This window comes from Panthera onca, chromosome C1 (assembly GCF_046562875.1).
Source record: "Panthera onca isolate mPanOnc1 chromosome C1, mPanOnc1 haplotype 2, whole genome shotgun sequence".
NCBI classification, from domain to species: Eukaryota; Metazoa; Chordata; class Mammalia; order Carnivora; family Felidae; genus Panthera; species Panthera onca.
In genome coordinates this window covers 33781500-33794503 of record NC_138346.1, presented here as the reverse complement: position 1 = coordinate 33794503, position 13004 = coordinate 33781500, and the positions used below count along the sequence as shown (strand labels likewise).

The following is a 13004-nucleotide window of genomic DNA, read 5'->3' as shown; positions in this document are numbered from 1 at the left end:
GCTAGGGTCAGACTTAGGAATTTTAAGGCAAGCCAACTATTTCTCAACAGGTGACTTGAGTAGGGTTATATAAGCTGTAACAATTTTGTAAAATGTACTAGAGACAGGTTTCACCTGCTCTTCTAAAGTACTCAGATGACTATTCTATCTAGGATAACATGAAATTAAATTATGTGTATGCATACATATACTAAATTCTGTGACTCATTAGAGTTAAAAGGTTATGCTAATAGGAACTAATTTGGTACTTTAGTTTTACAGAGATTAAATATTTAAGATATAAAGAAATAAAAGGAAAATATAAACAAAGTATACCAAACTTTAAGCAGAGAACATTTTGTAAATTGTTAAAGGAAAAACTTAAAATTATCAATATAAATCAATTAATAATTTTTGGCATGCCCATTTATTCAATATGATTGGGTAACTAGATCATATATATGCACCATACAAGAATACCAAGTTTTTAAAAAAAACAGAACACTGAGTATTTAAGAAGGTAGTGTGGCCTTAATTAAATCCTTGATTCAAAGGCACTTCAGTAACTTTCAGTGCTTCAAAGTCATGATCATCATCACTGTACAGTACTGAAAAATTTATTTGTACCACGTACAAACAATAATTTCCAGTATTATGCAAAAAAGACCTTATGTTTTAAGCATTTTCTTTTTTCTTTCTATACAATTAAAAATAAAATGAACATTAGTACGGTTTTTACAAATATTTTGTTTATTTTAATGAAGCTGGTACAGACAATGTCCATTTAAAACCCATATCCCAGGCCAAAAAGTACAAATAAAATCAAAAAGAGCAGTGTTCTGTTGAATACACTTCTGCATGAATAACTTTATTAACTGCTAATGAAAATTAGAACTTTTCTGGGATCTTCTGACAAGACTTTTCTTTTATCTTAAAATGCTTTCTCTTCAGTGAAGCCATCTTTGGAGTTAGTCATTACTCTCACGATCTCTGTCATCTCGACTCCAGCCTGCTATTTCTCTTCTTTTGGTCCAGACCCTCAAATTTTAAAAGAAGCTTCAAGTTAAGGAAAAGTCATTTTTCCACAGTTCAGTTCTCTGAAAAACTTCCATCTCCCACTGAAAGTCATAGTCCAGGAGTGAAGCAATCACATACTAGAACTTCAGGGCCAAATGGAAAGTCATTATGAACACTCGCATTGGTCGATCTTATTTATCACAAGCCTGAAAATGCACAGTCCTGGAAAAGGTGGTGGCCTCTCTGTGCACACATGTAATTTTTTTAAAAAGGAGAGGGTGATATGAAGGGGGCTGAGGTTTGATCACCAAAAATCAGCACAATGAAAACAAGTGATAATGAATAATGGGCACTAGAATTCAAATTACCAGATGTTTTAAAGAGATGGGGTGCCAGTTTTCATTTTCGTTTTGAACACCACATTACAAAAGAACTATTTTTAAAAATAAAAAAGGATTGAGGGTAAAGAAAAAAAATAAAAAGAATATCTAAATCGTTGAATGACCCCCTGTTTGTTCCTGATAAACTTCAATCACATCTTCTTCCTCCATTCCCAGCTGTAAAAGAGGGGGAAAAATATGTTAGAATACAAAAGCACTATTTTTTAACTGGCGGCAATTATGTGGCCACTGTTTTACTGTTTTAAAGTGCAAAAAAATGCTGAAGTGATCCACAGTTACCCTGTTCTAAGATTAAGAATCTGGGTTTCCTTTATTTTTTTTTTTAATGTTTATTCATTTTTGAGAGAGAGAGAGAGAGAGAGAGAGAAGGTGGGGGAGGGACAGAGAGAGGGGGAGACACAGAATCCGAAGCAGGCTCCAGGCTCTGAGCTGTCAGCACAGAGCCTGACACGGAGCTTGAACCCACAAACCATGAGATCATTACCTAAGCTGAAGTCAGAAGCTTAACCAACTGAGCCACCCAGGCACCCCAAATCTGGGTTTCCTTTAATATAAAGAACATAGAGGTATATCTGTCCTCCTGATTCTGTCTATGAAGTCATTCATCTGACCCAGCTGAGCCAAATTCACCTCCTAATTTACTTAGCATATAAAGTGTGTTTTTTAAAAGTACCTCAAAAAGAGCTTCAAATCTAATGAAACATGTATTTAAGTTTAAGCAACAGTTTGATAGTGTGTATTTTCTAAAACATCATTTTTTACTTCTAGATGTAATTACCTTATAGAATCTCTTTCATTTATTTCAAAAAAACCTGATCTCACTTTGAAATATATGTGGTTTTAGTTAGAAAAATACTACGTAAAGATTCATTTCTAAGTAGTTTGCTTTGTCATCTACAATTCCTTCTGGCATATAACTATTAGTTTTTGGTAGTGACCACTCTCAATATAGAAACGTTATCCATACATCTACTGTTACTTGATAACTCCAATTTTATACGCTAGATTTGTCAGCCTAGCCCTTCTCAATTCTTAAAGAAAAAAAGGGGAATCCTTCAAAATGCCTTTTACAGAACACTAATAAGCAAAGTAGAGGCAATTATTGTGTGGTTGTTTGTTTTTAATGTGTTTATAAGCACTGAAATATTCTGGAATTTTTTCATAAAGACATTAACATGGTTGCCTCTGAGAAATGGGAATGTAGAGATATTCAGAGATATTCAGAGTGGTAATTACTTCCCACTTTATATACTTCGGTATTTTGTTTTATTACTTTTAACTATGATTATTCTTTATTTTAAAAAAGAGTACATAAAGGGGCATGGTGTCATATAGAAACCTAAGTATGACCCTCAGTGAGGGTAAAGGACCATGAATCTGTTGATTCTGTTGTGCCATCAGGGTTCAGAAGCACTGTAACAGGCACACTGAAAACAAAAACTAGCCATTGTTTCCACTAAACTACAGTGGATCACAAAAGCAAATGAAAAATAAAGGAAAGTCTAAGATCAGTGAGAAAAGTTATAGGTGACATTTTTGGTGCAGAATTACAAAATATGAAAAGATACTCTAAGAAATCTAAAAATAAAACAGACATGGGGGCACCTGAATGGTTCAGTCGGTTGAGTGTCCAACTTGATTTCGGCTCAGGTCATGATCTCACAGTTCCTCCATTCAAGCCCTGCACAGGGCTCTGTGCTGAGAGCAAAACATGCTTGTGATTCTCTCTGCCCCTCCCCCACTCTCTTTCTCTCTCAAAATAAATAAACTTAAAAAAAAACTAGACATGGATTTAGGACTTTTTAAGTGATTCAGGCTGGCTCTAGTGTTATGGATATCTTGGTTGTGGTCTATTTATGAATGTTAAAATAATTATTAAAGATGCTGGGGCGCCTGGGTGGTTCAGCTGGGTAAGCCTCTGACTTCAGCTCAGGTCATGATCTTGCAGTTTATGGGTTCAAGCCCTGCGTCAGGCTCTGTGCTGACAGCTCAGACCCTGTAGCCTGCTTCGGATTCTGTGTCTCCCTCTCTCTCTACCCGTCCCCTGTTCACTGTCTCTCTCTCAAAAATAAATAAACACTAAAAAAAAAGATGCTATTAAAACAATTTTATTTATTATTTAAAGATTTTTTAAAGTAATCTCCACACCCAAAGTGGGGCTCGAACCACAACCCCAAGATCAAGAGTTGCATGCTCCACTGACTGAGCCAATCAAGTGCCCCAAACTAAATTTTAATTGCACATATAGCCGATAAATAACAGCAAGGAATAAAATGCCAAACATTACAAGATGCCTTTAAGTCAGGAAGGTAGCAAATATCCTTCATCTATGGAAAATAGGAAGCAATCAGCTTTAAGAAGTTAGGGGATTACTCCCTAAATACCTATTGTCTCACTCTGCCCCATTATGCTTCTGAAAAGATAATCTCATAATAATAGCGAGGAATGAGTCACTAAAATGTAGTAAATATCTACTGTGTTGAAGAGATTATGTCAAATTAGGACAGGGAAAATACAAGATGAGTATTTTATATCTTATTGTGCCAGACATTAAGAAAGTACTCAAGGGGCACCTGGCTGGTTCAGTCGGTGGAGCATGAGACTCAATCGCAGGATTGTGAATTCAAGCCCCACATTAGGTGCAGAAATTACTTTAAAAAGAAAATCTTAAAAAAAAAAAAAAAAAAAAGAAAGAAAAAGGAAGAAAGAAGGTACTCAATAAAGTAGGTAGATATTAAACCAGGAAAAAGTTTGATGACAAAGAGGATATTCATGTAGTTTCAAAGTATGTCCCCACAAATTACAACAGGAAAAGTAACAACTACATTGTAAAGAAAAAACAAAACAGTTAAACTGAGTGATAAAAACAAACATTATCAATAAGGGACTTCATGTATTCCAAATGCTATACCCTAAGAAAGACACATCACCATTTACGTAGTATTCCAGCCCAAAATACATAACTTAAATCTTAGTCATAAGGAAACCAGTCCAAATTGAGGGACTTTCTAGAAAATAACTGGTTTGTATCTTTTTAACAATGTAAACGTCATGAAAGACAAAGAAAGATTGAGGAACTGTTCCAAATTAAAGATGATTCAAGAGACACCTAAATAAAATATCTTGATACTGAACTGGATCCTGTGATAGAGGAGAAAATTTGTTATAGAAGACATAATTGGGACAAATGACAAAATTAGGTTGTAAAGTATTCTAACAGTTGTAAGTGTCCTGAATTTGATTAAGAGTACTGTGGTTATGTAAAGGAGTATACTTGTTCTTAAGAACTACACACTAAAATATTAAGTAGTAAATGACCATGGTGTATGCAACCTGACTCCCACATGGTTCTGGTAATAAATACACACACATATACATGGGCGAGAGAAATAATTAAGTAAAGGTAGAAAATGTTAAAAATAAGCCAATCTAGGTGGAAGCAAGTATAATTTTTAGTACTATTCTTGCAAGTTCTCTGTAAGATGAAAATCATTTCAAAATAATAACTTGAAAAAAGATGGAGACATGTTAAAAAGAATACAGACACCAACTTGAAGGGGCCCACAATGGCTGCTATCTAAAGAATATTCTCAGAGTTTCAATATCTCCCCACAAATTACTTACTAATTAAAAAGGAAAATGGTAGGGGTGCCTATGTGGCTCAGTTGGTTGGGTGTCTGACTCTTGATTTCGGCTCAAGTCATGATCCCAGGGTTGTGGGATTGTGCCCCACACTGGGCTCTGCACTGAGCGTGGGGCCTGCTTAAGATTCTTTCTCCCTCTTCCCTTCTTCCCTGCTCATACTCTCTCAAGAAAAACTTAAATTTAAAAAATACAAAAAATAAGATAAGAAGGAAAGTGGTAACTTTACAATGAACAAATCTGGCAGTTACCACCTTAACTAAAGTTGACCAAAGTTAATGTTACCGTAACAGGACAAATGGACATCACCTACCTCCTGATGTGATTGATACACTCAGAAGTACATAATAGCTTCACTCTGTGCTGCTCCTACCAAAAATGCAAAACTGCATCTAATCATGAAGAAACATCAGACAAACCAAAATTGAAGGACATTCTAAAACATGGCCTGAACTCTAAAAAATGTCTGTCTGAGGGGCATCTGGGTGGCTCAGTCGGTTAAGCATCCAACTTCGGCTCAGGTCAGGATCTCACAGTTTGTGAGTTTGAGCCCCTTGTCAGGTTGTGCTGACAGCTCAGAGCCTGGAGCATGCTCCAGATTCTGTGTTTCCCTCTCTCTCTCTGCCCCTCCCCCACTCACACTCTCACTGTCTCTCGAAAATAAACATTAAAAAAAAATTAATAAAATAAAAAATGTCCATCTGATGAAAAAGAGGGTAATAACTAGTTAGAATATACTAATCCCCTAATAAGGGATCCTAGGTCAAGTTTTTTTAAAAAGGCTATAAAGGACCTCACTGGGATAAATGGCAAAATCTGACTATTCTGATTGCATACTTGATAACAGTATTGTATCAATGTCAAATCTCCCATATTTGATCATTTAACTGTGGCTCTTAGGAGGGAACACTAAAATATTCAGGAGTAAAGGGTCATGATATCTACAAAATTAATCTCAAATAATCCATCAATGATAATATGTAATATAGAGAAACTGATCAAGCAAATGCATCACAGTATTAATAATTGATGAATCTAATGAGAAGGTTATACGGGAGAATATTATACTAGTCTTATAACAATTCCAAGTTTGAAATATTTTCAAAATAAAAAACTAATAGGGGCATCTAGGTGGCTCAGTCAGTTCAGCATCAAACTCTTGATTTCAGCTCAGGTCATTATCTCAGGGCCATGGGATCAAGCCCCATGTCAAGCTCCGTGATGAGCATGGAACCTGGTTGAGACTCTCTCTCCCTCTCTTCTCCTCTCTCTCCCCCTCCCTCTACTCCACTCACACTCTAAAATTAAAAAAAAAAAAAAATTAGTAATAACCATATATTGTTCCCACTATCAGAAATATCAGAAATGTTATTTTGTATTTGGAGGGGGAAATCTGTATAAATGTAAATAGATGTTGGGGGGCGCCTGGGTGGCGCAGTCGGTTAAGCGTCCGACTTCAGCCAGGTCACGATCTCGCGGTCCGTGAGTTCGAGCCCCGCGTCAGGCTCTGGGCTGATGGCTCGGAGCCTGGAGCCTGTTTCCGATTCTGTGTCTCCCTCTCTCTCTGACCCTCCCCCGTTCATGCTCTGTTTCTCTCTGTCCCAAAAATAAAATAAAAAAAATAAAAAAATTAAAAAAAATAAAAAAAATAGATGTTGGGAATGAAAGCTGGTGCAGCCACTCTGGAAAGCAGTATGGAGGTTCGTCAAAAAACTAAAAATAGAACTACCCTATGACCCAGCAATTGCACTACTAGGCATTTATCCACGGGATACAGGTGTGGTGTTTCGAAGGGACACATGCACCCCCATGTTTATAGCAGCACTATGGACAATAGCCAAAGTATGGAAAGAGCCCAAATGGCCACTGATGGATGAATGGACAAAGAAGATGTGGTATACATATACAATGGAGTATTACTCAGCCATCAAAAAGAATGAAATCTTGCCATTTGCAACTACATGGATGGAACTGGAGGGTATTATGCTAAGTGAAATTAGAGAAAGACAAAAATCATATGACTTCACTCATATGAGGACTTTAGGAGACAAAACAGATGAACAGAAGGGAAGGGAAATAAAAATAATATAAAAACAGGGAGGGGGACAAAACATAAGAAACTCATAAATATGGAGAACAAACTGAGGGTTACTGGAGGGGTTTGTGGGAGGGGGGATGGGCTAAATGGGTAAGGGGCATTAAGGAATCTACTCCTGAAATCATTGTTGTACTATATACTAATTTGGATGTAAATTTAAAAAAATAAAAAATTAAATTAAAAAAAATAAATAAATGGATGTGCACATTCACAATCTCTCTCATACTTTATTATTTTCAGATGCTTCTAAGGGAAGGGGGGTATATAAAAAAGAAAAGAGACCATACAATGAAACAAACGAATACACAGAAGCATTAAAAACATAAATCAAGATGACAGAGCCAAATATATTAATATACACTAAGCTTTTGTATTAAGTTCTCAAAATGGGCCAAAGATCAAAGATCAAACCTGAACCATTAAGGTCACCAGCACCATGAAAGTGTACCAGAAATCTACCAAATTTGAGGAACACCTATTCCTCTTCAAAACAATGTACGTACCTTATGATGATTTCAGTACTCAATTCCCACTTGCCACCTCTTTTTTTTCTAAACATTTTTTTTTTTTTAATTTATCTATTTTGAGAGAGAGAGCATGCAAGCATGGGGTGGGGGGGGGTGGGGGGGTGGTGAGGAGACAGACTCCCAAGCAGGTTCCACACTGTCAGTGCAGAGTTCGATGTGAGGCTCCAACTCACAAACCATTAGATCATGACCTGAGCTGATCAAGAGTTGGACGCTTTTAGCTGACTGGGCCACCCAGGCACCCCTCACCTCTTTTTTTTTTTTTTTTTTTTTAAGATTTTGTTTTTAAGTAATCTCTATACCCAATGTAGAGCTCGAATCTTGCATGCTGTACTGACTAAGCCACCCAGGCGCCCCTCCACCTCTCTTTTTATTGGCAATTTTTAAGGCAATATATGGGAAGTTCAACCCAAAAGACTTTCTCTCTGACAAATCATATACCACTTAAATCAGAAAATATTCAAGAAAGGATAGTTTAATACCAGTGAACCAATGATTCAATGCAGAATTTAACATTTTGGGGGAACACCTGGGTGACTCAGTCAATTGAGCATCTGACTCTTCATCTCAGCTCAGGTCTTGATATCAGGGTTTTGAGTTCAAGACTCACACGGCTCCACACTGGGTGTGGAGCCTGCTTAAAAAAAAAAAAGGAAAGAATTTAACATTTTTTTCACCCAAAGAAGAAATTATACTCACTTCTTTTGGAGTGTGATTATCAGCAATTCTCTGACCTTCAAAGAGAAACCTGAGTGAATTCATTGGAACTCCCTAAAAAGGTAAAAACAAAAAAACAAAAACAAAAACAAAACCATATATATATATATATATATACACACACACACACAACACACACACAAATCTTAAAAGAGATAGTAGGAACTTTGATGCACAAAAAGCAAACATGAGAGCTTCAACAGAATACACTGAACGTAACGCATATCTATCCTATCATAATTACCATTTATTGAGTACCACCTATTTGCTGGGCCCTCCCTATACCAAGTATTTCACATACATAATCATGTTCATCACAACAATCCTGGAAGGTAGGTATTATCACCTTATATTCACTTTATAGGTAGGGAATCTAAGGCATGGTAAGGTCATACAGGCCAGATACCAATTTAAGACCCATCTGTTCTTAAACCTGTGCTCTTAACCACTATTCTATAGTTTCCTCTAAAACCTGTATGCTAACATAAAAGATAAAATCAGAAATTGGATAAGCACTCTCACTAGTTTCCACCTATACAATCAAAATTAGTTTTAAGCAGATTAAATCACATATATATGGTAAAGCACAGTAGCTAGCCAAGTAAGCTACAGTAAACCTGTGATGACACAGACAGCACTATAACTATCAACTATTCAACAAAAAGAGCTAAAAGCAAAGAAATGACTCATTTAAAGAAAAACTGCTTCACTAGTAAGTATAAATCAAGAATCATTTCTTTAGTCTAAAAATAGAAAAATTAAAACTATCTTCCAAGCAGTATATACATAAATATATGAGACCCTGCAAACTTATCCTTCATTTGATTTTTAAATTCTTTCTAGGCTTATATAAAATAATAAACATAACTGACAAGGGCAAAATATTCTTTGTTTTAATTACAGAATCTTTTAAAAAACATTATCTTGTGCTGAAGTCAAAAAGAAACCAGTCTATAACATCAAAATTGAAAAATGACTCAATAATTACTTTATATACTTTTCAATCTCTATTGCATGTTACATACTTCAGAAAAATTAAGTTTCCTGTTCCTTGTATATCAGTAAATACAAGAAAAAATTATCAAGCCTCTTTGCACGAAGCATAAAAACTTTTCTGAAGACTGTAAAGTATACTCTGAAGCATAAATAGGAAAGTTAAACCCCCAAACCCACCATCTTCAATCTTGGATCAAAGTTTAGCTTTCACTTTAGCACTGTGATTTACCTCTTTACTTTGCATTGTTCTTCCTCAGTAACCAACTCCATCATCTATAGATGGGGTGAAAAGACTAGCTGTTGTGAGGATTAAAAGGCAATGTCTTTAAGGACCAAGCATAGTGCACTTAACATATGTTCTTTCCCCTGTGAACATCTCCATTTTAGCTCCCAACAATATTATTAAAATGTGAACTAGCTGAGCACCAATTAATCAGATTTTAGTGAGTTTAACCACTAACATCAAAAACAAAGAAATATTTGTTTTACTCACCCTAAGACCTAAGTGATCTCTTTTCTTCTGGCAAAATGATTTTTATGTTGGTTACAAATTTGAACTATAAAAAGCAAGGTTTCTAAACATAAAACCTATAATACCTAAGTTAATATCATGTAATATAATTATTAAAATCTTGGTTGTCTCCTATAAATACTAATTACAATTACATTTTCTATATTATCGATAATAATGATTAACATTCATTGGGCATTTTTAAGCATGTTAACAGCTTTATGTAGGTTATCTTCATGAGATAGGTACTACTATAATGTTCCCATTCTACTGAGGGAGAAACAAGGCACATAACTTGTCTAAGATCCCACAGTCAGACAGTAGTAGAGCCTGAATTTGAATCCAGGCAGGTTAAAGAATTATTGATTTAATAATCGAGCTCATGAAGGCCAGGATCTGAGAATTTATATTAATAAATAAGCCTTCTTTATGATTTAAAAACATTTTTTAATGTTTATTTATTTTTTGAGATAGAGCATGAGCATGGGAAGAGAGACGAGACACAGAATCTAAAGCAGGTTCCAAGCTCTGAGTTGTGAGCACAGAGCCCAACGCAGGGCTCAAACTCACGAACCATGAGATCATGATCTGAGCTGATGTTGGACACTTAACCAACTGAGCCACCCAGGTGCCCCTGATTTTTTTACAGGAGAGAAAATTCCTTCATGTTGAAAATACATAATGTAATTAGCAGTAACCTGTAGTACTATATATAAAGATAATAAACTAATAATACTAGTACTTACATTTAACATATGGCTACCTTGGTTAAAAACAAGGAAATTTCATAGTGATCACCAAAAATTACTTGCCTTTACTGTTACATACACTGGTAAGCCATTAAAATAGAAATATTCATATAGCTATTTTTACAACTCCGAATCACTTTTCAAAACAGTTCCACAAACCTTATGAATTTAAATTCTGAAATGGGCCACAATGGGGAAAAAGGCAATTAAGGTATAGTTTTTTCCTTCGGCTGCTAATGGTGAAAATAATAAAAGATCATTTTTCTTTTAACAACCTTTCTTACAAGAAAAATTAATGACATATAAAACATTGTATCTTATATCATTACATACAAACCTGTCTTTGACAGTATGATTCTTTGAGTTTCTTGAGATGTGTTGTCATTTTCACTTTGAAGTGAATCTCACTGCTATCCTAAGGAGATGAAAGAACAATAATTATCCCTTTGTGTAAACTATTTGCTTTGCTTGAAAAAAATTATTTAATTATACATATAGTACAAATAGAAACATAAACCCTGTCACTTTCCCACCGAAATACTCTTTTTAAAATACATGAATATATATATATATACGTATATATATATACATACATACATATTCTTTTTAACATTCCTAACAGGGTTTATTAGAATACTCTAAGCATCCTCAAAGTTACTTAATGTCCATTTCAAAAGAAATTTACAGTCTGTCCTGAATGTTAAAATTAGCAGTATAAATAAAAACATGTATATCAAAGAATGTATTCCTTCATAGTTACATGTCTATTCTATTTTCAAAATAAAGAGAAGTTAAACTATCACAAACACCCAAAAGCAACTCAAAACAAAAAGTACCCCCCCAACAACTGAAGCACTGTTGAAGGTGGTCAAACCTATAAGAGAAGCATATACCATAAAATAACAGACAAGAAATTCATTTCTGTCACAAAGTCACCCCAGAGTCTGGTTTCTCTCACATAAGTAACATGAATAAGAACCTGAGTGAGTCAAAGTAATTTATGGCGCCAGGTTCTTTTCTTCTACCCAGACTGCCAAACAAACCATCAGGCAACCATCCAAAAAAAAAAACAAAACAAAACAAAAAACAAACAAACAAAAAAACCCAATACTGGGGGGTGCTTAGGTGGCTCAGTTGTTGAGCATCTGATTCATCATTTAGGCTCAGGTCCTGATCTCAGGGTCATGGATTTCGCTTAGCGTAATACCCTCCAGTTCCACCCATGTAGTTGCAAATGGCAAGATTTCATTCTTTTTGATTGCAGAGTAATACTCCATTGTGTATGTATGCCCATCTTTATCCATTCATCCTCGATGGGCATTTGGGCTCTTGCCATACTTAGGCTATTGTCAATAGCACTGCTATGAACATTGGGGTGCATGTGCCCCTTCAAAACAGCACACCTGTATCCCTTGGATAAATACCTAGTAGTGCAATTGCAGGGTCGCAGAGTAGTTCTATTTTTAATTTTTTGAGGAACCTCCATACTGTTTTTCAGAGTGGCTACACCAGTTTGCATTCCCATAAATCAATAATTCTTAAAAGTGTAATTCATGGCATAGAACATATAGATCAATGTTAGAATAAACTGACAGCCCAAAAATAAAGCTACATATATCTATAGTCAAATGATTTTTTGCAAGGATGCCAACCAACTCAATGGGAAAACGATCGACTTTTCAAACAGTAGTTTGGGACAAATGGATAGCCACATGCAAAAAAAAAAAAAAAAAGTTAGAATCTACCTCAAACTAACACAAAAAGTACTTGAAATCATCAAAAACTTAATGTTAAGAACTAAAACCATAAAAATTTTAGAAAAATCTACAGGTATAAATCTCTGTGACCCTGGATTAGGCAACAGTTTCTTAGATACAACTCCAAAATCACAGCAAGAAAAGAAAAAATAAATTCAATTAATCAAAATTAAAAACTGTTGGGGCGCTTGGGTGGCTCAGTCTGATGAGCATCTGACTTCGGTTCAGGTCATGATCTCACAGTCTGTGAGTTTGAGTCCCACGGTGGGCTCTGGGCTGACAGCTCAGAGCCTGGAACCTGCTTCTGTGTCCCTCTCTCGCTCTGCCCCTCTCTTGCTCTGCCCCTCCCTCGCTCATGCTCTGTCTCTCACTCAAGCATAAAAAATTTAAAAAATTTTTCTAAAAATGGAAAAAAGATCTGAATAGACATTTCTTCAAAGAGGATGTACAAATGGCCAATAAGAACATGAAAAGATGCTGAACATCATTAGCCATCAGGGAACTACAAAACAAAAGCACAATGAGGGGCGCCTGGCTGTCAGAAGAGCATGCAACTCTTGTTCTCAGGGTCGTGAGTTCGAACCCCATGTTGGGTATTGAGATTACCTAC

At 35.6% G+C, this 13004-nt stretch overlaps 1 protein-coding gene across 2 annotated transcripts in view; it reads right to left on the bottom strand.

The window, feature by feature from the left end:
• Nucleotides 1–706: 706 nt before the first annotated feature.
• SUMO1 (small ubiquitin like modifier 1) overlaps nucleotides 707–13004 on the bottom strand; it is a 28597-nt gene continuing 16299 nt past the window's right edge. The window contains exons 3-5 of one of the 2 annotated variants that reach the window (XM_060622982.2): nucleotides 10975–11052; nucleotides 8364–8435; nucleotides 707–1553 (exon numbers count right to left, since the gene is read on the bottom strand). In XM_060622982.2, the coding sequence (XP_060478965.1) occupies nucleotides 1485–1553; nucleotides 8364–8435; nucleotides 10975–11052 (219 nt within the window). In that variant the 3' untranslated portion in view covers nucleotides 707–1484. The remainder of the gene's footprint in view (nucleotides 1554–8363; nucleotides 8436–10974; nucleotides 11053–13004) is intronic. The other variant, XM_060622983.2, reaches the window with a different exon arrangement.